The sequence below is a fragment of the Arachis hypogaea genome, chromosome 13, assembly GCF_003086295.3.
Source record: "Arachis hypogaea cultivar Tifrunner chromosome 13, arahy.Tifrunner.gnm2.J5K5, whole genome shotgun sequence".
NCBI classification, from domain to species: Eukaryota; Viridiplantae; Streptophyta; class Magnoliopsida; order Fabales; family Fabaceae; genus Arachis; species Arachis hypogaea.
In genome coordinates, this window is record NC_092048.1 from 19,930,448 (window position 1) to 19,957,198 (window position 26,751).

The following is a 26,751-nucleotide window of genomic DNA, read 5'->3' on the forward strand; positions in this document are numbered from 1 at the left end:
CCCCTGCCACTGGTTCTATCCGGGACAGGTGATCAGCTACCTGGTTCTCTGTCCCTTTTCTGTCTCTTATTTCTATATCAAACTCTTGCAGAAGCAACACCTATCTTATGAGCCTGGGTTTTGAATTCTGCTTTGTGAGTAAGTATTTAAGAGCAGCATGGTCAGTATACATAATCACTTTTGAACCTACTAAATAGGATCTAAACTTGTCAATGGCACAAACCACTGCAAGTAACTCTTTTTCTGTGGTTGTGTAATTCTTCTGTGCATCATTTAAAACACGGCTAGCATAGTAAATGACGTGCAGAAGCTTGTTATGCCTCTGTCCTAACACTGCACCAATGGCATGGTCACTTGCATCACACATTAGTTCGAATGGTAATGTCCAGTCTGGTGCAGAGATGACTGGTGCTGTGACCAGCTTAGCTTTCAGGGTTTCAAACACTTGCAGACACTCTGTGTCAAATACAAATGGCGTATCAGCAGCTAGTAGATTGCTCAGAGGTTTTGTAATTTTTGAAAAATCCTTTATAAACCTCCTGTAGAATCCTGCATGTCCCAGAAAGCTTCTGATTGCCTTTACATTGGCAGGTGGTGGTAATTTTTCAATTATTTCCACTTTAGCTTGATCCACCTCTATTCCCTTGTTTAAAATTTTATGCCCAAGGACAATTCCTTCAGTCACCATGAAGTGACATTTTTTCCAGTTTAAAACTAGGTTGGTCTATTGGCATCTTTTCAGAACAAGTGCTAAATGGTCAAGACAGGAGCTGAATGAGTCTCCAAATACTGAAAAGTCATCCATGAAGACTTCCAGAAATTTTTCTACCATATCAGAGAAGATAGAGAGCATGCACTTCTGAAAGGTTGCAGGTGCATTGCATAGACCAAAGGGCATTCTTCTGTAGGCAAATACTCCAGAAAGACATGTGAATGCTGTTTTCTCTTGGTCCTAAGGATCTACTGCAATTTGGTTGTATCCTGAATAGCCATCCAAAAAGCAGTAGTATTCATGACCTGCTAGTCTCTCTAGCATCTGGTCTATGAATGGTAAATGAAAATGATCATTTCTGGTGGCTGTATTGAGCCTTCTATAGTCAATACACATAGGGACAACATGGACAGGGCTCACCCAGGGGCTATCAGAAATAGGATAAATAATTCCAGCCTCTAGTAACTTAGTGACCTCTTTCTGCACCATTTCCTTCATAGATGGATTTAGCCACCTCTGTGGTTGAACCACTGGCTAACACTTTACCAACAGTGAAGATGAGCTTGATCCTGCTGTTAGTGGATTTCAAGATAATGTGGTGAATGAAAAAAGTAGGGCAGTGAAAAAGAAGGGGGTCGCAACTGATAACTTTGAAGATGAAGATGGAGCAAGGAGTGATGAATTAGAGAATGACCACGAGGTTGGAGATGATGTGTCTGATTCAGACCACCGTTATCCAGTTCACAAGCATCAAAAAGACATGAGCCAATACAAGTGGGAAGTGGGCACAGTGTATGCATCCAGAGAAGAGTTCAAGGACACTGGGAATGCATATGCCGTGCAAACCGCTAAGGCGATCACATTTAGGAAATGTGATCTACAGATGGTTAGGGCAGTTTGTAATGTATTCTTCTAATTATCCTCCTTATTATGATATAATTTCGGATCCTGGATTTTGAATGCTGAATTGAATTTTGGTATAATTTTATAATGCTGAACAGAATTGATATAATTTTGGATTTTGAATTAGTGTAATTCTGAATTTTACTGTAATTGCTGTATTGGCTGTGGTTTTTATTTTGCTGTAATGGCTGAGAAATTGGGTTTTAATAGGGCAGGGATAGTTTGTTTTGCACATATTGAAAAAATGTTGCTGCTGAGATTGGTTCATAGCTATTTCTAATTAGTAATTTGGCATTAATTAAGTAATTTGTTGATTCTAATTAGTATTTTATGCCATGATTTCTTTTAGTTATAAATTGTAATCTTTGAATTTGAATGTAGAATTTTAATGATGAGATGAGATATAGTATAGTTAGTAGGTGGGTTATGAAATTTTAAATTTTATTATTATATGAAAGATTGAAAAAATTTAGAAGAATACATTACAGAATATAGAATTCACATTGTGGAACTAAATATGATGTATTCTTTAATTTATGCCATGATTTCACATGGTGGAATTCACATTGTTGCTGATTAAATTGTAGTATATTGTATTTTTAATAATTTTATTTTATATTTAACGAAATCGGTTCAACCACGATTGGACCATTGAACCATTGAACCAGTTACTCGACCGGTTCAATGACCGATTCGATTCTCGCAACCTTGGTTCTCTGTGACTGGCATAAAGCCACTATTGTTACATGGTGGAAATGTCTAAAATGAGGTAATTATTAAGAATGTAATTTAGGGGATTTTTTTTTATTTTTATTGGTACCATTTACATCTAAATAATAGAGGAACTTTGTGTTAATTATTATGAATAAATAATCTCTATTAATGTTTTATTGAGCATTTTAATGTATCTAGTGTTAATGTTTTTAAGAAAACTACTAACCTCTAATCTTGAGGTATAACACCTTTTAGTTTCATATTGAGGTATAACTCAAAAATTATTTTCATATTAAAATTTTTTTATTTAAAAATTATTAAATTTTTAATAATTTTATTTAATATTTAATTAAATCGGTTAAATTTCGGTTGAACTCCGATCAAACCAATAAACCAGTCACTTTACCGGTTCATTGACCGGTCCGGTTCTCGCAACCTTGCTCTAAACTTTACCGTAGAGGAAAACGTCTCATAGTGCTGCTGCGAAGTTGAGAGTTGCTAGTTTCTACCTTCCTCTTCTCCCCTTTTCCTTCTCTGCTCTCCAAGTCAGCCGGCGTCACTGATCCGTTCTCTGCATCGCCACTCCGTTCAGTTCGTTCACTACTGCGCCGCCGCCGTTCTCCGTTTATCCTCCTGCATCGCTACTCCGGGTCGTTGCCACCAGCGCCACTGCTCGCATCTTTGCCGGCGTCTCTCGCCTCTCCGGCCACTTCTCCCTCATCCTGGTAAGTTTCACTGGTCTCCTATTTTCTGCTTGGATTTTGGCATTTTGCTTCATGAATTTGCTTTTATCCTCATTAATAATAAGTTTCTGATAATGTAATTTATTTTTATATTTTAAAATTCTATTTTGCTTCATGATTTTGATTTTGTGATGTTGTTTGCTGCTGTTGTTTGTTAATATTTGTGGTGCTGATTTTGTGGGCTATTCTGTTTCTTAATCAATGTTAGCTATGATTGTATTTTCAATTTTTACCCATATCTCCCTTTCTGCCTCCCTTTCTTCCTTCAATCTTGATGCAGCACTAACAATTTCTTGTGGAGAGACATCTTTATCTTCGAAAATCTTCATGTTCCTTGCATTCCATATCTTCCATAACACCATGGCAATGAGGCAAATTTTGAATTTTATTGTTATTGAAACATTTAATTTAGATATTTAGAAATTTATATGGTTATATTTTAAATAATTTTATTTTATACTTAATTAAACTGGTTCAATTACGGTTCAACCATGGTTAGATCATTGAACCTTTAAATCCGTCACTTGACTGGTTCGCTGACCAGTTTGATTCTCGTAACCTTGATCAGGAGTGTGTCATGGATTCACAATCTCTTGCATACCATCTGTTCGACAAAATGCTTGTGCTTGCTCACACTCCCTGTTGGCTCCAATGCAATTTTTCATTGTTCCATTCATGAGAGTACCCATGAAGAAGCACTAATAGAGTCATCAAATGCAATGAATTCAATAGCATTGGGATCAATACCAACGAAGCATGTTCTTTGTGCCACACTTAGTTCTTGCGCAAAAACTCTTAATTGGCCTTTAGGTATACAAATCCATGCTCATATCATTCGATCCGGGTATGAGAATAGTTTGTTCCTTGGCAGTGCACTCATTGATTTCTATGCAAAATGTGATTCCATTTTGGAGGCAAAGAAGGTATTCACATCCATGAAGGTGCACGATAAGGTATCATGGACTTCACTCATTTCTGGGTTCTCAATAAATGGACAAGGAAAAGATGCGTTCTTGTTGTTCAAGGATATGTTGGGTACCCAAATTAAGCCTAATTCTTTTACCTTTGCCAGTGTTATTGGTTCTTGTGTGGGGCAAAATGGCGGCCTTGAAAAGTGTTCAATTCTTCATGCACATGTTGTGAAACGAGGATTTTGTGCCATGAATTTTGTGTTGTGCTCATTGGTTGATTGTTATGCAAAATGGGAGTGTGTTGATGCTGCTGCTTTAGTGTTTGATGAAAGTACTGAAAGGGATAGTATTGTGTATAATTCAATGATCTCTGGTTATTGTCAAAACTTGTACTATGATGACGCTCTGAAACTGTTTGTGGAAATGCGGCAGAGGAATTTGGATGTTACTGATCACACTTTATGTTCTGTATTAAATGCTTGCAGTGGCATTGCAATACTTCTTCAAGGAAGACAAGTGCACTCTGTTGTTGTTAAGATGGGTTCAGAGCAGAATGTGTTCGTGGTCAGTGCTTTGATTGATATGTATTCAAAGGGCGGTGACATTGGTGAGGCTCGAGCTGTGTTGGACCAGACTTCTAACAAAAATAGTGTGTTGTGGACATCTATGATCACGGCTTATGCTTGCTGCGGTAGAGGTTTGGAGGCTCTGGAACTTTTTGATCATTTATTGGTGGAGAAAGAGTTCATTCCTGATCATGTGTGTTTTACAGCAATCTTAACAGCTTGCAATCATGCTGGATTTCTTCACAAAGGGGTGGAGTACTTCAACAAAATGAGCACAGATTACCAGTTGTCTCCTGATATAGACCAATATGCTTGCTTGATTGATCTGTATGCTAGAAATGGAAATCTTAGGAGGGCAAGGGAATTAATGGTAGAAATGCCTTATGATCCAAATAATGTAATCTGGAGTTCCTTCTTGAATTCTTGCAAGATTCATGGAGATGTAGAGCTTGGAAGGGAGGCTGCGGATCAGCTCATTAAGATGGAACCATGTAATGCAGCACCATATTTATCACTAGCACAAATCTATGTGAAAAAAGGTTTATGGAACAAAGTGGCTGAAGTCAGAAGCCTTATGCAAAGAAGGAGAATAAGAAAACCTGCAGGATGGAGTTGGATAGAGGTAGATAAGAAGCTTCATGTCTTTGCAGTTGATGATGTAACTCATCAACAATCAATTGAGATATATGCGGAGTTGGAAAAGATTTATCTGGGAATTATAGAAGTGTCAATTTATATATCATAGTATATCAATATTTAAGCATAGGTCTACTCTCCTTGCTTCCTATGGATTACGGATTCCAATTTATGATGAGAACCTTGGATACTTTCATGTTGTTAATTTATCACATGTTGATTGAGGCAGAGTATAATCTCCAGAAAAAATCCAATGTGTTGGATACCGACTCTAATTTAACCCTGTTGTTCTTCGAAAAATTTAGCTGATAACAAGAGGCAACATGTATTCGAGGTAGTAGATGAAATCTTATAGGGGGTTCAACGTACATGGAGGAGCTCAGGTCTCCCCTTTTTCATATACGAGTAGAGATTATGATCCGGCCATTGTTTCCCATGGTTCGGGAGAATTATGGCGGTCCCTTGTGTGAGAGATTTTGCTATTCATTGGGGATCTTTTCCGGTTTGGTCAGATTCCCCTCCCACTGTTATGGTTGACTGTTTGGGCCCCTGGATGAGCTGCTGGGGTGCCCCTGGGCTGTGCTGGATGCATTTCCGTGTCGGGCTTATCCAGAACAAATTTTATGCAACAAAAGGTGACCAAGATGTTGATGCCTAGTGATATTCTATATTATTATTATTATTATTATAGCATCGTTGGCTGATGCCGTGTGGATATGCATATCATTTGAGATCATTTTTTAGGTATTATTGTAATTCTCTATTTTTTGTTTAAACTCTTATCTTATTTTGAATAAGCTCTTATCTAAACATATTCATGCATCCTGCTTATATATCATGATTATTGACTTTGTTTTACTTCTTACATCATAACTGTTTTTCTAGGATTGATTTTGGAGATGTTATGTAAATAAAGGATGCTTTCTTTTCTTATTTATTCAAGTTGAGTATATTAATCAGCTCTCTGATTTCTAATAACAGAAAAATATGGTTGCCAATTGTAAATGATTGATTCAGCCCAGGTCAAGAATATTTAATTCATAGAGTAGTGCTTTTTCACCAAACTTAACCAAATTTTAGAAATCCAAGGGGCAAGAAATATGGATATTAACATAGTTTCTGACTTCAATTTCCATTATTAATATATACTCTTACAATTTCCATCAAGCAGCTTATCAACACTATCTATCTGTCTATCTACGTATCTATATAACAATAGTAATTGCTTTTGGTTGTTCAATTTGGACCCCAGTAACTCAAGTACATGACAGTCCTTGTGGTCTCTTCTGCCTGATTGTTTTTCATTTCGTTAATGTAATGTTGTTTCTGTTGAAGTAGGTACTGAAGCTGAACCAAGGAAGAAGGGAGCAGCTGCGACTGCTTAAGCTTTTTGGATTGAAAGATTGTTGTTTGGTGGGTACGGAATTAGAGTGTTAGATTTTTATTTTTCTTTTGTTGAGGCAAGGCCTTTTAGGCTTTTGGAACATTCGTTTATTTTGATAGCCTCATTGCTTCTGTCTCTCTTGGTCTTGTTTACTTCAATTTTGTAATTGCTATTAAATTTCAACGAGTCAAACTTTTCGGATATTCAATTGGATTATATGACAACTATAGTTTTGGTTTCGATTGGTTCATACTTTGGCAAATATTTACGATTATGCCCGGAATAATATCCCAACATTCATAAGATTTCCACTAAATTATTTTTGTGAAAATAGATTAGAATTGGGTTATGTTTTGTCTCATATCTTTCTACCATGTTCATGTAACAAAAACAGTTATATCTCTGTTGTTTGGCATCATAGCCAAAGAGTCATAGACTATGTGCTTCAAGAGTTAATGAAGAGAACTGGCTTGGCTTGCTTGACATTTTGCTTTGTTCCATTCTTGGTTTTTTTTATGGCCAAAGATAGTATTTTACTTGGCTATATCGACAGAGGAACACGGTTTAGCATATAATAACCATTGGTTATGTGCATAATTGAAAGCTTAGATAGTCATTTTTCATGGTTTGTTTAGTCATATTCCAATGGGTGGTATTTATTGAAATCTAATACAATATAAATGGTGAGGGATGTTGTTGATAATGTTATTACAAAGATGGCTATAGTAGATGTTATACTTTGATGATGTGTTGCTTTGTGTCGATACATGTACTTTGTGAAAATTTTATGTTACTATGTTGTGACCAAATCAAGGTTTCTTTTTTTCCCCAACTATTCTTTTAATTGACTCTAGAGTATTTCATGCTTTGAAATAAATGATAAGGAATAATGTGTTACTGTGGGTTAAAATTGATATAGTTAGTGTTAGCAATTAGCATTCTCGTAAATCAGAATATACTATGGTATATGGTGTTGGGAGGACTAATATATGTTTGTTCTCAATTGATCTTTGTTGACATGGACTAATATACATACTATGGTCATAACATGACCCGGTAGTGCAAATTTGGATGAATTTCCCCTAAAAAAAATCGGTTTATAGATTTAAATCGGTTTTATAATGGTAAAAAAAAGAAAAACTGATTTTTTAAAGTGTCAAAAATTGATTTACATGCTCAAATTGATCTTATATAAAATTGATTTTTGAATGGAAAAATCTATTATTTTTTTAAAATTTGTTATTGGTTTTGTAATCGATTTTTTTTATATAAAACCAATTAGGTTTATTGACCTGAATCAAACTTTTAGTTAACCAAAATCAAGGTTGTTCTTTTTTTATTAACCTTAACCAGGTTCAGTCCTTCTAATATCCGGTGACATTCTATATTATTATTATTATTATTGCATCCTTAGCTGAAATCGTGTGAATATGCATGCCATTTGAAATAATTTTTAGGTATTATAATTCTCTATTTCTTATTTAAACTCTTATCTTATTTTGAATAAGCTCTAAAATCATGTCTGAACATATAGATTTTTTTTAGAAATAAAATAAAAAAATAATTATTTTTCGATACCTGATTTTTCAACTTTAAATTTTTTAAATACGATTTTTTTTATTTAGAGCGAGTTATATTTTTTATAGAGTTCGTCTAATCCCCGACGAACTTCACTTTAATTTTTTCCAAAACCCACGAAACTCAATTTTTTAAGTCATTATCACCGTCTCCAAGAATATATAGGACACAAAAATACACAGACAACAACCATAACTTTTTCAACATTGCTGGCGACAATGGCAACTATTATCATCGTCTCCAGACATACACAGGTACATGGGAATAAGTTATATTTAACAAGGATTTTTTCTCATTATAAATTAAAGAAAAACCATTATTTCTCTAATAAAAATATGACTTATTCATGTGTACTCCTATGTATTCTAGAGACGATGATAATGGTTGTCATTGTCTATTGAAAAACGTAAGATTCTGAGTTAACCATTTTTTTTTTGGAATTTGAAATGAGGTTCGTCGGGGTGCGACAAACTTGTTCTAGATAAAAAAAAGTTCGTATTTAAAAAATTAAAATTAAAAAATAGGGTTTTAGAAAATAATAAATTTTTTTATTTTATTTCAGTGAAAATTCCCTGAACATATTCATGCGTCCTGCGGATTCCTGCTTATCATGATTATTGGAGGTCACAGAGAAGTTGACTTTGTTTTACTTTTTACATCATAACTGATCTTCTAGGATTGATTTTGAAGACTTCTTGTAAATCAAGGATGCTTATTAAGACCATCTCCAGTAGGGAACTCATTCTAATTTTTGTTTATGGTCCATCTGTCATAAAAAATAACTCCACATCAGCTTTTGCGTTATAAACAGTAAATAGGAACTCAAAGCATCTCTCTCTTCTCCATTAGGAGGAACTGACTTTAGTCCCTGTTATGGTCCCACTTAATTAATTAATTAAAATACTTGTAATTAATGTAATTAATTTTTTTTAATAATTTAATTTAAAATACTTGTTGGGTATTTGGAATTTGAGGAAAATTTTGTAAGTAATTGAAGAAAGAGTTGAGTTGGTTTGGATCCATTTTTTCGAACAAAAAATAATAGTAGCAGAACTTTGATTTCGTAAACTTGGAAGAAGATAAAGAAGAGTGGTAGATAGTGTGAGAATAGAAGTATATCTAAGTGGTATATATAGAGTAACAAAATATTAATTTATTAATAATAACGGTAACATAATAACGGCTAGTTTTGCAACAGCTAATTTTACAACGGCTAATTTAATATAATAATATAAATATAAATAATATTTAATATTGATTATTATATAAATAATTAATATAAATTATTAATTAAATAAATGATTAATTATTTAAATAATTAATATAAACTATTAATTAAATAAAATTATAATTATTTAATTTAATTAACTATTATAATTATTATTAAATTTAATTTAATTTAATTATTTAATATAATTATTTATTTAACTATAATTTTATATGTATTTATTTAAAAGGTAACTTACCATGTGGCAAGTTACCATTGGTTGTGTTTGAGTCCCTGCTCACAGGAACTCTTCTGCCTTGGCCTCTGTGAAGGAACTCATCTCTCTCCTTCTCCAACGATAAATTCCACCATGTGTCAGGAAAAAGTGGAATGAGGACTATGCATTGGAGCTGTTCTAAGGGCAGAAGTCTGGTTCAAAATTTGTAAGCAAGGATCCCTCAAAAGATTAATTATAATTATACCTTGCAAAATCCAATGAACTTTTACAAGTAATAGCTATTGTTTGCAACTTCTTAACTATGTTAAGTTTACTAGGAAATTGTTCTATGCCCTTAAATAGTTTCCCAACATGAATCAAAACTCGAGCTTATGGAAAAATCACCAAAAGCCCACTAGCGAAATAAGCACAAGTCAATTAACTGATCAATGATTATTGAAGATGTGGAGGAAAACAAAGTTTTGCATGTAATTCAACAAGTGAAACTTCACAAATTACAAAGTTTAATTCATTCCAATATTTTGAATTCTTAACACTAGCTCATTCTTCCACATTTGTCATCATAAATTCATCCCAATGTTTGACTTCTCAACACTAACATGATCTGTCCTAAAAAGAGGGGGAGGAAGAAAGAAAGAAATACAAATAACACGTTCTTGTCCGTATTTGGCATGAAAATAATCTCTTCCCTCAATGTTGTGATCCACTTGTGCCAAATAGTCTCATCAAACACCTGATACATCATTCATATGTAGCAGTTAGAAGATAGCAAAGCTAACATATTCATCAATGAGCAATTTCTCTTAGAACCTAATCAAAAGAAAAAAAAATCAAGAATTATCCAGACACTACTTGATGGTTGATGCAAGAGTGGTACTTATACGAATTTCAACGTAAAACATTGTTGTATTTGAAAGAGAGATTATTAAAACGGAGAGATAGAGATTCGAAAACTAATATAAAATTAAATTTCTGTATTATATTTAGTGTAAAGTGTACGACATTAAATTATATTTTAGTATTTTATTTAGTTCAAGATAAATATAAATATAAAATAAAAATATTTATTAAAATATTTTTAGTTATTAAAAAAATATTATTAAAATTAAAATTATAATTTTTCATTTACTAAACACAGTAGTAAATCACAATATACAAGTTTTATTCCAATCTACAAAAACAAACACACATTAAAGGCAAAACCTTTATGCTGATCTGAGGCATCATGATACTCTTCTTCCTCCTCGGGGACAGGAAGCAACTCTGCGACTTCGTCAGTCTCATCCTGGGCGGCGTTACTATTCTTGTCGTGAGGATACCTGACAACCACGACAGGACAGACGCAATGCTGCACGCAATAATCGCTGACACTCCCAAGCCTCCCCTTAGCACTCCTCTTGCCTGCGCCAAATCCGCGGCTCCCCATGATCACAGCGCCCAGTCTCAATCTCTCTACTTCCAAGCACAACCTCTCCTTCATGTCGTGGTCTTTCACTATGTGGATGCTGCAATTTTATGTATGTGTAACAAATTCTTTTGCATGTAAGTTCAATACAATTAAGAGTAAAGAATAAAAAAAAAGAGTTTCCTTCAAAAACTAAAAAGTTTAAATATATAAAAAAAATTAATATAAAAAAGTCTAAGACATCATCACTTTTATTAAAATCTGGCCAACACTTAATTATAAAAAAATAAAAGTAATCCTACACCATTAGATGTCATCTCAAACCATTAAAAATATTAATGATGATTATACATTGGGAAATACTAGGTAAACAATGAAAATTTTGAACAACATGAACAACTATCAATCAAATAAAAATTCACTACACCCTAATTTAATGCTACTAATTAAATTTACTCTTTTAACCTTATTAATTCACATTATTTACACATTGTTTAAAAATCTTGTTGATTACCTATACTTTTCCTTATACATTACAAATTCTGCTGGTCTTATCACTCCTCTTTTACTATAGAAAAAAGTTGAGGAGGCCAGCAACTTTTAAATTCTGACCAACATGTAACCAATAAAAAATAGTAAACTATTGGATGAAATCTCACACCAATTTCACACCATTAAAATTATTATTAATAGCTATTTAATAACTATAAATCCCAAAAATTACTAATTCCCTAACACTCATCTTACTGCAATCTTATAGCCGTCGGAGAAGTTGTATTTGTATATTCTATTATGTAATAATGTATTAATGTATAATTAAATAATGAGAAATGATGGAGACAAAATTTATGATTTTTTGTTATCACTTAATTATTAATTTAATTTATTTAATTTAATAATTTAATAATATATTTTATTTCATATTTTTAAATATTAATAGTTAATTGATGATAAAAAATAATAAATTATGATAATTTTTTAATATTTTTTTAAATAATTTTATAAAAAAATTTTAGTGCATTTCAAACCCACTCTATGGATAATAAGCTTTACAAAAAATGTTTTCATATAAAAAATATTATATATATATAAATTAACTATTAAATTAATTATCATATATTTATATATAAATACATATATTTAAATTATTTTAATATATTTTATATCAGTAATTGTTTTTAAATTAAATAATTTTACATTATTTATCAAAATTAAATGTCTCCTAAAAAGAGCCAATTAGTTATACTTCAAATGACATAGTCTTTCCATACTCAATTAAGAGGTTGCGAATTTGAGTCTTCTATCTTTGATAAAAAAAAAAATCTCCTAAAAAGAAATCTGTTTATGATATATAATACAAAACTCCATGAGAAAACATACCTGAACGGAATTTCAGCCTCCACAAGGGGCTGAGATAGGTCACTGACCTTGCTGCTCGTGAAGCTGACGAAATCCTCCTCCAGCTTCCGCCGCGACTCCTCTCCCGGCTCTGCCGTAGCCCCAGCATCAGAGCCCCAGTCAGCACCATAGAGAACGCTCGTGGGGCGCACGTGCAGGAGGATGACGGCGTCACCGGGACGGAGGTAGTTCTGTACGGCCCACTTGACTGCATAAGCACTCTCGTCACTTAGGTCAACAGCGATCGCAATCTTGCGCTGCGAATCAGCGAGGGGAGACAGAACCGGAGACGACGGAACCGGTGGCTGTGGATTCGTCACGTTCATGGTGATGAGTTGGACGCAGTCAACGTTAACGTGTGCTTTGTTTTTTTGTTTCGGTGAAGCGTTGAAGTTTGGAACCGGAAATTACGGAGCATATAAAAATTAACAACGGAGTTAGCAAGGTAACTGGAGAAGTTTGTTTCTCTACTTTCTGTGTTTATGTTCTACTTTTCTTTCCAAGTTTGTTGTATCAAAGTCTTTCTTTGCATTTTGCAAGTCATGACATTTAATTATGGTTCAATTCAACCCATCACGTTACTCACATCTTTATTATTACTTGCTATTATTTATTTTAGAGAAAGGTTAGAAGACTATTAGTATTTTTTATTATTAATTAATTATTAATATTTAAAAATATAAGATAAAATATATTTTTAAATTATTAAATTAAAAAAATTATACTAAAAAATGAATTAATGACTAAATAATAATTAAAAATAATAAATTTTGATCATTTGTAATATTTTTTTATTTTATACATTATAGTGTCTCTGTAATTTGTATAAGTGAAATATACGTCAATAATAGCTTACTGTTAGTTACTTAATACATACCCAAAATTATTGATACATACGTCCATTTATTTTTAGAATAATCTTACATACACTAATTTTGTGTAAACCTTTTTTTTATATTTTTTATTTTTTTATTAAAAGTAATTGACAAAGAGAAAAGGGATAAAAAAATTTGTCTTAAAAGAAAATATACGAAAAGAAATTGCAAAAAAATAATATAAATATTTTATATTTTTAATTGACAAACATGTAATTACTAAAATAAGAATAAAACATGTTACCACTTACCATATTATTTTTTGGCAACCATACAAAAAAATCATTCATTTAACTTGTATTTATATAAAATATATATTAAAATAAATATAAATATTTAATAATTATTTTTTTTATATACATAGTATTTTTTAATTTTTTTATAATTTATTTATTTAGCTTAGCTTAAAGATTTATACCACTTATCATATACAACTGATCAAAAGATACACGAAAATCAAGGAAAAACAGTAATTATATATGTTAATTCACGATAAAGAATTACCTACATATATATTTTTTAATTTGATTTGTTTTATATGCATAAAAATTAATATGTAATAAATAAAAATCCAATATTGAAATCTTTCCGTGCCAAGCAAGCAGTCCATAATATAAATTTTTACTGTGAAAATTTATTAGGACCTTACAAAAAGGAATTCTCCTCTTATTTATATATAAACTTATGAGGAAGAAACAAACAAATTAAATTAGATATTTTTTTGTGTTTTGGACCAATCTGCGAGTCTTTTCTTGAAACGGTTACTAAACTCGATAATTTTAAGATTAGATCATTTTTACAGTTTAAAGACGGATCAATAACTTTTAATATTCTAATCCAATATTCGAATTTAAATACCTCTCTTATCTTAGCCAAATAAGATAAGATGATGACGGCTCATACTGGTCCACAATTTCTAACCAACATTCAAATCCAAATACCTCCTTTGTCTTAGCAAGATAAGATAAGATGAGATAACTACCACTAGCTATATAAAGGAGAGCCAAAGACCTCTTCCTTATACCTCTCAGATCCATTCTGACTTGAGCGTCAGAGTGTCTTTACAGGTACCATCCCCATTGTTCCAGCCAAATAATCCGGCGACCGTCTTGACTCGCAAGTCCCCGATCCATCTCACAACTCGTACCAGAGACTTCTAGTACATTGGTGCCGACTGTGGAGACTGCCAAATCGTGGCGGCATGACGGAGAATCTCAAGGAGCAATCCTCAAGCCACCACCATGACTCACACCCACGAAGCCCAACTCCCGAACTACAAGATAACGCTCCTCCCACCAACGGGAGGATACAAGCACTGTGCATCGTCAACCAACCCCCGGTCCAGCAGCAACCAAAAGAGGACAACCGTCCACCTAGGGGTGTTCAAAACCTATCCGAACCGAAAAAACTAAAAACCGAACAAACCGAAAATCGAAAAAACCAATAAAATCATATTTTGCTGTTTTTTTGCAGTTCGGTTCGATTTTTGGTTTTGATACTGAAAACCTTAACCAAACCGAACCGAACCGGTCAAATTAAAAACCATAAAAACCATTAGACCATTATCGGCTGATTTTTTTTATATTGATTAAATATATATATAATATATTGTTATTGGAAAATTAGGTGTTTTTTTTTATATGGTGTTTTATTCAAATCGGACTGTCCGATTTATTTGATAAAAAAAATAAATTACAAATCGGAGGGTCCGATTTGCTTGAAGAAAAAATTAAACTCCAACTCGGAGGGTCCGATTTGTATTTTTTATTTTTTTTATTTGTTAAAATAAAAATCGGACGGTCCGATTTCAACATTAAAAATTTTTTTATTTTCGAAATCACAAATCGGACCGTCCGATTTGTGATTGTTTGTTTAAAAAACAAAACAATGCAAACAAATCGGTGCCTCCGATTTGTGTCATCCCATAGCCAAATAAAACACCTCTCTCCTCACACCATATTGTCATACACGTTTCTCTCTCCCACACGAAAAATCAAAAGCGACCATTATCCCACCCCACCCCACCCCCATCAGATAACCTAACGTTCCTAACCCATTACCCCAACCCCAACGCAGCCACTCTCTCGAAGAAGCCCCATTACCCCAACCCCTCCCAGCCCCTCTCATCCCTGCCTCCCAGCCCCTCCCAGCCCCGCCTCCCAGCGCCTCACAGCCTCTTCCAGTCCAGCCGAACCTACCCCTCCCAATCCCGTCGAACAATTGCCTCGCAGCCGCACCCAGCAGCGCCTCCTAACCCCTCTCAGCAGCGCGAACCGGCGAACCCATCAGCGACGTTCAGCCCCTCCCAACAGCGCAAACCGTCGAGCACAGCCCCTCCCAGCAGTGCCGGACCAGCCACCCACCAGTGTCGGACCAGCCCCTTCCATCCCCTCCTAGCGCCGAACACCAGATATAGAGCCTCCAAGTCAGGTATTAATTTGAATAATTTCTATTCTATGTATTATGTATTTGTTGCTGATTGTTGTTGATTGTTCATTTATTTGTTGCTGATTGTTGTTGATTGTTGTATTTGTTTATGCTGTTTGTTGTATTTGGGGATTTTAGCTTTTGAATGTGTATTATTCCTGATTGTTTGGGTTCTAGGTTCTGATTGTGGTGTTTTTAGGAGACGTTCTTGCTGTTTATTGATTTGCTGACTTGGTATTGTTAAATTATTTTACTACTTCTTTTTGAATAATTTTTGTTCTATGTTGAGTGTATTTTTGAAATTATTGATTATTGAATTTATTTATGCAGTTTGTTGTATGTGGGGGTTTAAGCTTCTGAATGTGTATTATTTCTTATTGTTAGGATTCTAGGTTCTGGTTGTAGAGAAATTATGTTTTTGATTGTTAAGGTTCTGAATATGTATTATTAAATGCTGTATTTGAGATTTGTGTGCTGATGTAGTTGCTATAAGGAATTAATGCTCCTGAAAGTGTAATGCCATATGGAAAGGATGCTAAAAATGAACCAACAAAGATTGTTCAAGGAAAGTCTTTGAGGGTCCTTGTATATGGAGAAGATCGCTATGGTCGTTGTGTCGGTGATCTCTACTATAATGGCATTTTTGCACAGGTAATTTGGTTTGTACTTTCTCTCGATTTTTCATTCATTTGTCAAGGTCGCCTTTGGAACATTCTTGAATTAATGTAGCTAGATACAATTAAATAATAACGAAATACATGTTAGTTCAATTAGCTCTATATAACATAGGATTGCTTTTGAGTTTCTCATTTTGCTTTTCTTTTATGATAAGGAAATGATGCTGAAGAAGGGTTTAGCATGGCACTACTAAGCCTATGACAAAAGTCCAAAACTAGAAGCAGTAAGTGATATACTACTTTTTCTTGTTTCCTTCATTTCTTTGTGCCAAAGCTATGTATCTAAACTTTATATTGTTGTTATTCTAGTGGGAAAACAAGCAAGAGCAGAGCGAGTTGGATTATGGGCCTCAAAGAATCCAGAGAACCCTGTGCCTGGATATATATATATATATGGTCTTTTAATAAATAAGGAATTCATTTTCTTATGTGTTTGTGTTTTGCTGAATTGTTAACACATTAGTCACTTTAAACAGTAGAATATGTAGTTTTTTTTATCTATAACTGTGAAACATTGGACCAAGACCTTTGTTAGTTATTGCGTATTTGTGTTCTATGATTGTGAAATGGTATGATAGGTTTTTCTTTGAGTTGATTGAAAAAACCGAACAAACCGAACCAAACCAAACCGATTTCAATTGGTTTGGTTTGGTTCGGATGATTTTGATTAAAAAATCGAACCAAACCGAACCGCAGCTTAATTAAACGATTGGATCGGATGATTTTTCTCTAAAAAATTGAACCAAACCGCACCGCGAACACCCCTACGTCCACCCATTGAAGCCTAGGCATCCGACGGCTTGGGAGAGAAGGCAGTCCAAATAATCCAAGAGCTATGCTTCAGGGTGCAAAATTTTGAAAGCCGAGTTACGCCCAAAGAACGGTATCACTTGGAGCACGCAGGCCAAGCGACTTCTAGAACCCGATCTTACCGTGATACCAGGAACAACAGGTCCCTAAAACAGTGACACAGCAAACAACACAACCGCAGCGTTTTTCAAGACCCAAAACACTGATGCGGAGAAGACGATTGACGGCACCATCAGGAAGTAAAACGAGCATGAAGCGAACACGTGATAATGGGAGCCACCCCATTCACAAAAAGAATCTCGAGTGCCAAACTCCCGAAGTGCTTCGACAATCTCACTGACATGATACGACGGAACCAAAGATCCCCAGGAATACCTAACGGCCTTCGAGGCCAGAATGAACCTGGAAGGAGCCGTCAATGCGGTCCGGTGCAGGGCCTTCCCAGTAACCTTAGCTGGCCCCACAATCAAATAATTCAACGCCCTTCCGAACAGCTCCATAGCCAGCTTTCACGACATCTCTCAAAAGTTCATGGCCAAGTTCACCACCAGGATCACCAAAGCTAAACACCCATTAGCTTGCTCAGAATCACCCAGAGACAAGATGAATCCACGAGGAAATATCTCGATAGGTTCAACGATGAGTGCTTGACAGTTGACAGACTCACGGACTCGGTCGTCAGTCTTTATCTGACAAATGGCCTCATAAATAAGGACTTCCGAAAACACCTTACCACTAAGTCGGTCTGGACCATGCACAAAATTCAAAACATTGCAAGAGAATACATAAACGACAAAGAGGTGAGTCAAGTCGTGGCCGCCAACAAATGGCAGCACGACAATACAGTACTTCGTAATAATCCGCCACTAAGAGAGACCCAGAAAGAACACCCCAAACCCGTAAACACCAACCGGCCACCCAAGGTGGAAAAGTTCTCAAACTAAACCTCCTACTCGCTCCCATCACGGAGATGTACCACCAAATAGCAGAACGAGACATCCTCCCAAAGGTGCGACAACTGAAGGAACGGACAGGTGGCAACAAGAGCCTATATTGCGATTACCACCGAGGATACGAGCATAAAATCCAAGATTGCTTCGACTTGAAGGACGCCCTCGAACAAGCCATCCGAGACGAAAAACTCTCTGAGTTTGCCAAAATCATCCGGGAACCCAGAAGAACTGAAAAGGAAAGATCACCAGAATGTGAAGGGCGCAATCCGAGGACATTACGACAAGCACCCCAGGAAAGTCCGGAGGTCGACCCCACCATAATTGTGAACATTATCACTGGAAAGGACGCACTGAAAAAGTCAAAATCGGCACTAAGAAAAAGATCTTGAAATCCTTGCCGTAGGAAACCAAGTTCCAACTTCTCTGGTTGCAGAAGCGATCACATTCTCCCCCGATGATTGTCAATATGGCACCTCGATGGAAGAAGCCCCATTCGTCATCTCGGCAAAAGTTGTGACCGGACTCATAAAGAGAATACTGGTTGACACCGGAGCAGACTTCAACATCCTCTTTAGAGGAGCCATCGACAAGCTGGGTCTCCAAAACAAAAATCTACAAACCCACCGCAACGGGGTAACTGGACTCCAGGACAACTTCCTCAAACCGGATGGTTCCATAGTATTACTACTAACCATCGGAATTGGAAGCCAAAGGAAGACCATTCTCTTTGAGTTCATTGTCCTCAAGGACTCCACTGCCTACAACATCATCCTCAAAAGAAAGACGACCAACGACCTATCCGCCGTCATCTTCACCAAGTTCCAAATCATGAAGTTCCAAGCCGATAACGGCACCATCGGAACGATACACGGGGACCGGAAAGTCGCGATAGAGTGCGACAATACCAGCTTGGCAATTCCAAGATTGGGTCATCCTCACGGCCCAAAGACGGATCAATAACTTCCAATATCCTGATCCAACATTCGAATTCAAATACCTCCTTTATCTTAGCCAGATAAGATAAGACGATGACAGCTCATATCGGCCCACAATCTCTAACTAACATTCGAATCCAAATACTTCCCTTAGCTTAGCAAGATAAGATAAGATGAGATAACTACCACTAGCTATATAAAAGGGGAGGTAGAGGCCCCTTAAGGTACGTTATTCATTCGACACACTTTATACCTCTCAGATCCATTATGACTTGAGTGTTGGAGTGTCTTTGTAGGTACCACCCCATTGCTCCAGCCAAATACTCCGACAACCACCTCAACTCGCAAGTCCTCGATCCATCTCACAACTCGTAATAGAGACTTCTAGTACACTTTGGTATGCCTGTTCATATTCCACTCTTTTGCGGTCATCATCACTCAGTTTATGTCTTTATGATATTATTACATTGATCAATAAGTTTATTTTAAGACAAGATCAAATTTTCCGAAGAATCTAATTTATGTTTTGTTTTCAATAACAACGGTTGGTGCTTGGATAAAAATGACTTCAATATTAGAGATCAGAGGATAGGGTAACCCTTTTTGTGTATTTATATATTTAGAATTTATATTTAATTTGTCTTGAGTTAGACTAATTAAATGCATGTTAAGACTTTTCTGTTGTGGACTAGTGAAGCCGTACATGGGCTTGTCAAAGAAGACAGGTCATGGGGAAATAATAAAGATCAAGAGCAGCAAAAAGACATACATGCGTTTGTTGTTAATTGGGCCACAAAGGGTTGTGTCATTGAGAAAACTTTGTAGGTTGTACTCAATTATTTTGTAGCAGATTTAATGTATATTTTGTTTATTAATGAGGTTATCTAACATGGAACATAAAGCCATGCGTTGAAGTTATTAATTAAAAAAAATTATAAGAGAATATAAAATTAAAATTTTAATATATTTATTGTGTTTATTAAAATCAAAACTTTTATTATTAGTAATTTTAACATGTGTTTTAATTTAAAGTACATAATAGTTAAATTCTGTTTATAATTTTTTATTCATAATACTTAAAAATTATATAATAATTTAAGAATATATTATTATAAATATTTTTGAAACACATTAAATGTGATTTAAACATAAACATATTTGTTTATGTGAAGATCAATAACACTATCAAAGTGGAATTGGTAAATGGTAAGTGATATATGAATTGAACGGCTCTTAATTGGTGCTGGTAGCTAGCTTGTGAGTTGTGATTGTCAAAACAGGTTTCAGATCACGGACAGAGGAGTGTTTATTAGTATGTTCTATTTATTGTCTTTATGTCCTTCTTTGTTTGTTGTTGCGTCCATGGCTACACACTTGGAATTATGCAAATGGCACTAATCACGTGTCTGGATTTATGGTTACGGGTCATTATTCCAGTGAAGCAAGACTTAGATTGATAACTCACCAATTTAAAAGTGTTAGATATTTTTTTTTTTTTTTGTCAAACTTCTTCAGAATTACGGTATTACTATTAGACCGTTTATAAAAAATATATGTGAAGTATAAATACTCAAATCTTTTTATAAGATGCTGAGAGGTTTAGAAGTTTAACAACTTCATTTTAAAAACCTATCCAATTTTTGAGATCTAGTTTAAAGATATTTTATTATAAGTATAAATTGTTCTAAAAGTTACAAAAAAGTAAGAATCTATAAATAGATATACAATATATGTCTTATTAGTTCCACAATATAGATCAGATTGAATTTTAATGATTAATAAATTCTAATAAAATTTAATAATTTCATTCATTATTATATAACGCTGGTTCAAGTTAACTAAATAATTCTTCATTAAGTACTAATATATGTAAATTATGTAAAATCTGAATTTGAGAAAGAATAAAATAACCTCAGAAACTAAATATGAGTAAATAAATCACCTCGTGCTTAAGTGATAATTAACATAAGAAGCAACGTTTGTATTCCATGTGCAAATAGCTCAAAGGCACAGAGTGTTTACTCAAAATAAAACTTGAGTTTTGATACCAATATTTTAGATTTTGTGATTTGTAATTATTAATTAGTTATTATTAGTATTTTTAATGGTGTGAGATTTATTTAATGGTATAAGATTACTCATTTTTCTTTTACTAGTTAAGTACTAGTCAAATTTTAATAAAAATATTATTTTCTAAATTTTTTCTTTTTTTAGAATAATGAACATGCCTAATAAGTTAAACCTTTTTGAAGTAATTATTTTCTCACCTAATACAAGTGCAATACAAAGCTACTTTAAAAGAAGGAAAAGTATTTGATGAAGTTGTCTAAAATAGTTCCATCAAATGAAACTGTCAAAAATATTTTAAAAAAATGTCCCAATTCATTTATCTGTATTTATTAATGAGTAATAATATTTTTGGTAACCAACTCATCGGACGCCTATCTCCCTCCCTCTTCACCCACCACCTCGATCTCTCACACAACACCTTCTATAGCCTCATCATGCACGGATCAATGACCACTACAAGAAACATCGTTAAAATCGACGGCCAAATCGATGGTTAAGCCGTCGATAATATTAAATTTCGACGACAAAATGGACGGCGAAGGTGGTTGCTATTAAGCTTGTCGGTTTTTCAAAATTCTAATAAAATCGACGGCTTGTCTTGCTGTCGATAATAATGTAATAAAATCGACAGCGTTTTTGTCTATAATATGAGTTTGAAAATTCTACATTCTTACTAAAATCGACAACGTTGCTATCGATATTATTATATAAAAATCGACGCCATTTTTTTCGCTATTTGATTCAGTTAAATCGACAATAGTTTCGTCTATAATATGCTTAATAAAATCGACAACATTGCTGTCGATATTTGATTCAATAAAATCAACAACAGTTTCGTCTATGATATGCTTAATAAAATCGACAATATTGCCGTCGATATTTGATTCAATAAAATCGACACAGTTGCCGTCGATTTATTAATTTGGATACCGACAAATTCTTTGTCTATATTTTGAATTTAAAAAGCGATAACTTTTCTGTCGATTTTAATAGTTATATGTTTTAATTTTTTTTATTTGAAAAATAGTAAACAATTAATACAAATAAACTTTTAAATATATAAATAAAATTTATATAGAATATTAGATAACAAGACAAATAAACTTTTAAATAAAAATAAAATTTATACTAAATATTAGATAATGAGTTTACAAACTTATTAAAATAATAAATAATCCTCTAACATAAAGACTCAAGATAAGATAAATAATTAAACATAAACTTATATTCGTTTAAATTGCAATCCACTAATAATACAAAATATTTAAAATAAAGTAATTAAATAACCTAACCGAGTACTTCCAATCCATAATCTCTTCCAAATCCACTCATCATGTAGCCTCCAAAAGGCAATCAACATCAAAGGCAAAGAAGCAATTGATCCAAACAATGCCTGCTCGGATGGACCTTGACACTGTGTTTGCAATATCCATGTTCTTTGTCACAATCCCCGACGCTAGCCCATATTTGCTGATATTTGCCTTCTCAATTCCTTCCTCAATGCTCCTGTTTTTAGTATAATATTAAAAGGTTTAAAGTTCGATTCTTATTAACATGAAAGCATTCATCTGTTTTTATCTAACAGCTTAAACTTTTACGAGAATGATTTTCTAACAAGTTAGGTGAACTTGTGAATATACTAATAAAAGAGTCATCGAGATAAAAGAGAATAGAGATAAGAATTTGCTTTGGAACATTGAGGGTGAAAAAGAATACTAGATGTACTTAGTACTTGAACTTAGAAAGCACCATGACAGGTCCAAATATCTCATCTTGTGATATTAGCATGTCTTCCTAAAATGGATAGTGTGAAGCAATTACGAATATTAATAAAGAAGGCCAGTTTTCATGTTTCTTGAAGAGTTGAAAATGCACCTTAACATTAGAAAAAATTGTAGGCTCAATGTAGTAGCCCTTGTTTCCAAATCTTTTCCCCCCCAGTTCTATCCTTCTTTCTTTCCAAGCTTAATATAGGACAGAATTTTCTCAAATTGTACATTACTAGTCTGCAGTTTAAAATAATAAAAAAAATCATATATAGAGAAGAGTTATTATTATCTAAAGACTTATTCTTAAATTATAATGTAAACATAATTATGTTACTTATGGTCCTTGCTGAACTTTAGGGTCAAATGGATCCCCTACTACCATGTTTTTGCCTTCTCCACAACCTTCTTCTCAAATTCATCATAAATTCCTTCTTGAACATAAACTCTAAAAAATGCAACACATATTTCTCCCTGAAAATTATAAACAGTTACTAGGGACGACCGAGATACCTTGAAAAACAAGAAAAAGGATTTCAGGGTTGACTTGGAATGAAAGAAATGAAACCTTGTTGTGTAGGGTACCAAAGAGAGCAAGGTCAACAGCTTTGTCAACATCAGCATCATCAAAGATCAAGACTGGGGACTTGCCACCTAATTCAAGTGAAACTGATTTCAAATTGCTCATGGTTGCCGCCATCATTACCTTCCGGCCAGTCTCCGTCGAACCAGTAAAACTGACCTATAACATAACATAATCAAATCAAACCTTAGTAGAGCCATAGATGGATAATTTGAATACGAAATTATCGCATCCACGTCCATATTAGGTAGTTGATTGAAGCATATAATGAAATAAGCTTCCTTTGTGTTTTTGCACTGGATACTTTCCCTTTATGCATAATAAATGACACAACAAACAACAGAGTCATATGAAAATGATTTTTCAAACACACTTCTCTTCTTCTTCTTCATTCTGTTATCCAATTAGCTAGAAATATAATGGATACTCTTCCAAAAAAGGGGCTAACTTAATTTAAGAATCTAAGAACATAGTTGGTATTATTCAACAATCAGAAAAGGGGCTAACTTAATTTAAGATGCAAAAAGATACTCCTCAAAATAGCCATGGTTTTCTTCGGAACCAAAGCAGCAAGTATATCAAAAATTCAAAATCACTTCCGAAAACAACAACAACAACAACAACAACAACAGATGAAATGAAAGAAAAAGAAAGGGAAGGAATGGCGCCAACCTTGCGAATGGAATCCAGGGAATGAAAGTGGCGGGATTAGAACAGAACTAGAAATGCTGAGATCATAGCCTAGATGCTGCCAGTACATTCAACATAACGATCCACTCCTCCATTGGTCATTTTAGCAATTATCTGTTGAGCAATATTAACATCTTAGTCTTTCTTCCCTGAAAATATAAATAATTATGCAGAAAAACTTAGAATGAACTAACCTCTTGTATAGGTTTGTTATGATCTTTCGGGTTCACAAATTCATTAACCCCAAACTTCTTAGCTGCCAACAATAGTAAATGAGAAAATACCATCAATAAGTGAATACAATTTGTAGATTTAGGAAACTTGCTCAACTTATTCTATACTGAATCATCTACTATATTTGATTCAAAAATAACTGCATTATGCCTAGTTCTTTTTAGAACCCATAAAAGTAGAATCAGAATTGCTTCTCTTGTTTCCCACTAATCTGTTGCTTATCTCGATGCCAGAAAAATCACTTCGTGGACCATAGTATGAAACCCCTTCAAGATCCTACCCGTTTTTCTATCAAACTGATGAGGGAAAATACATTACATTTGTAGAAACAATAACCATTAAAATATTTCTTTAAGTAAGCAAGCACATCTACTCAATAGTAATGTTTTATAGTTTTCACTATAATTGACAAGACAGAAGTCACAACCATAGTTTCACTCTAATTGCTATTCAAAATGATTGATTAAATTCAGCACTCTAAGTTGCAAAATGAAAACAGTGGCCACTCATTAAGATTATTAGCAAAAACCCAATTTAAAATAACAAATGCAAAAAAATGAAAAAGAGAATCAAGCCACTTCAAAAGAAAATTGATGTTCTCTTCACGGATGCTGTTGAGAGGTTGCTTTATTATATTATTTAGTATATATTTATAACAATAACTTAATGCGGCAAAATTTAATAATTATTATATGCATGCTTTTATATCAGATGGGATGTAAATACCATTAACAATCTTCCAGACTACATGATATTTTGCTTCCTAACGCTTTATAACACTATCAATGAAATGGCTTTTGATATCTTCATAGATCATGCAGTCAAGTGCCTTCCCCATCTCAAAAAAGCTGTATGTACTATACTTTTCCTAAGTTTAATCAAGTCTTATTAACTCTTAATTAGATTCCTAATAAATTAATGTTTTCACTATTTATCTACACAATTATTATGAGGATTCATAAATTGATTGATATGTCTATACTATGATATCAGTGGTGTGATTTGTGCAAATCGTTTCTGCAAGAAGCAAAATAGTCCAACAACAAAGTTGTACCAGCCACCAGGATTCAAGGAGTACTTAGAAAATGGTTCAGTCTCATGCTCAAGCGGGATTTTTCTTACTCACTCCTTCTTCTTACTCAATCAAGAAATAACAGAGCCAGCACTTCATTCGTTAACTAACTATAGTGGATGAGAATTGATGCATAGAAATAGATCACAAGTAACAAAACAATGCTCTTCAAAAGATTTTTTTTTTTCAAAAAAAAAAATTCATAATGCACTTATGATGAAAAGAAGTTTTTCTTAAATTATTTATTTGAGACAAACAGCAAGCCAAATTAGAACAAAAACAAAATCCAAATCAGAACAAAAGCAAAATCCTTAACCAAAAATCAGTACAAAAGAAGAGTATAAAATAAGTACCAAAATCATTTAAATTAAGCAGAGAAAGAATATTAGCAGAGAAATAATATATTAAGAATTATTCATGAAGCAGCAAATTATGACCAGGATATGTATGACTGGAAGCAATGACCTTCCACTTCCTTGACATTAACATCACACCATAGTCTTAGCTCTTAAAATAAAATGGAACCAGAATAAACATGACTAGAATTTCTAGATTTAGAAAACAGGATATTACAATTAGGTCATAGTTTACACCTGAAATAGGGAATTTTCAAATGAAACTGAAGTTGGCTTTGAAAAGAGTTCAGTAACAGTGAGAAAACGATATCTGGTTCTTGTGAGCTCGATTGAGTGAGAGCATAGAAGGACCAAAGTAGGAGCAGTGACGGCGGCAACAGAGAGAAGGAGCGACGGCGGCACGGCAGCAACGGAGTGACAGGCGGCGCCAGCAAGAGGAGCCACAGTGGCGGCACGAGCAAACGGAGTGACGGCGGCACAATCGTGAAGTGGGCTGAAATTGTGTTTTTGAATACAGAAAAGAAAAGAAAAGGATAAAATTGTGTTTCTGAACTTGGAGCGGGAAGTGGGCACGGGCTGGTGTTTTTAGCAATAAAAATCGCGGTGTGTATGTCGATTTTATTTTGAAAAAAAGCAACTCTTTAGCGTCTATTTTATACATTGAATCCATAGCATTTATTTGATTTTAAAAAGCAATCTGGACCGTTCAAATTTATCGACGAAAACATTGTCGATATTTTAAATATAAAAATAGACGCCATGTCTGTCGATTTCAATATAAAAGTATTTTCATCCCCCGCTTCGTCGACAATATGATGGTAGTTAAAAGAGATTTAATGCATCATCAAAAAATCGATGACCAGGCTGTCGATTTTATTATTTTATTTTTAATTATTTTTTTTAAAATA

General features: G+C 33.9%; 2 protein-coding genes and 2 long non-coding RNA genes across 7 annotated transcripts; 2 read left to right on the forward strand and 2 right to left on the reverse strand.

Moving 5' to 3' along the window:
• Positions 1 to 2,800: 2,800 nt before the first annotated feature.
• LOC112737589 (pentatricopeptide repeat-containing protein At3g02330, mitochondrial) lies at positions 2,801 to 6,808 on the forward strand. The gene is made up of 3 exons (XM_025787555.2): positions 2,801 to 3,054; positions 3,641 to 5,820; positions 6,524 to 6,808. Exon 2 carries the CDS (start codon positions 3,792 to 3,794, stop codon positions 5,292 to 5,294), a length of 1,503 nt encoding a protein of 500 aa, XP_025643340.1. The 5' UTR covers positions 2,801 to 3,054; positions 3,641 to 3,791; the 3' UTR covers positions 5,295 to 5,820; positions 6,524 to 6,808.
• A 3,197-nt stretch (positions 6,809 to 10,005) lies between these two features.
• LOC112737590 (universal stress protein PHOS34) lies at positions 10,006 to 13,026 on the reverse strand. Its single transcript, XM_025787557.3, has 3 exons — positions 12,378 to 13,026; positions 10,796 to 11,097; positions 10,006 to 10,325 (listed from the first exon to the last, which is right to left on the reverse strand). The coding sequence occupies exons 1-3, from the start codon at positions 12,719 to 12,721 to the stop codon at positions 10,318 to 10,320; spliced, it is 654 nt and encodes a 217-aa protein (XP_025643342.1). The 5' UTR covers positions 12,722 to 13,026; the 3' UTR covers positions 10,006 to 10,317.
• A 2,147-nt stretch (positions 13,027 to 15,173) lies between these two features.
• Positions 15,174 to 16,964, forward strand: LOC112737591 (uncharacterized). Its single transcript, XR_003169025.2, has 4 exons — positions 15,174 to 15,700; positions 16,181 to 16,348; positions 16,530 to 16,598; positions 16,684 to 16,964. It is a non-coding gene; the product is annotated as an uncharacterized lncRNA (long non-coding RNA).
• A 5,282-nt stretch (positions 16,965 to 22,246) lies between these two features.
• On the reverse strand, positions 22,247 to 26,468 carry LOC112732901 (uncharacterized). Of its 4 annotated transcripts, none has more exons than XR_011869431.1 (7): positions 26,081 to 26,468; positions 24,376 to 24,437; positions 24,164 to 24,295; positions 23,477 to 23,650; positions 23,291 to 23,382; positions 23,018 to 23,148; positions 22,247 to 22,648 (listed from the first exon to the last, which is right to left on the reverse strand). It is a non-coding gene; the product is annotated as an uncharacterized lncRNA (long non-coding RNA). The 4 variants fall into 4 exon arrangements; XR_011869430.1 differs by having other exon boundaries at positions 23,246 to 23,382; XR_011869432.1 differs by lacking the exon at positions 23,291 to 23,382 and having other exon boundaries at positions 23,422 to 23,650.
• Positions 26,469 to 26,751: the final 283 nt, after the last annotated feature.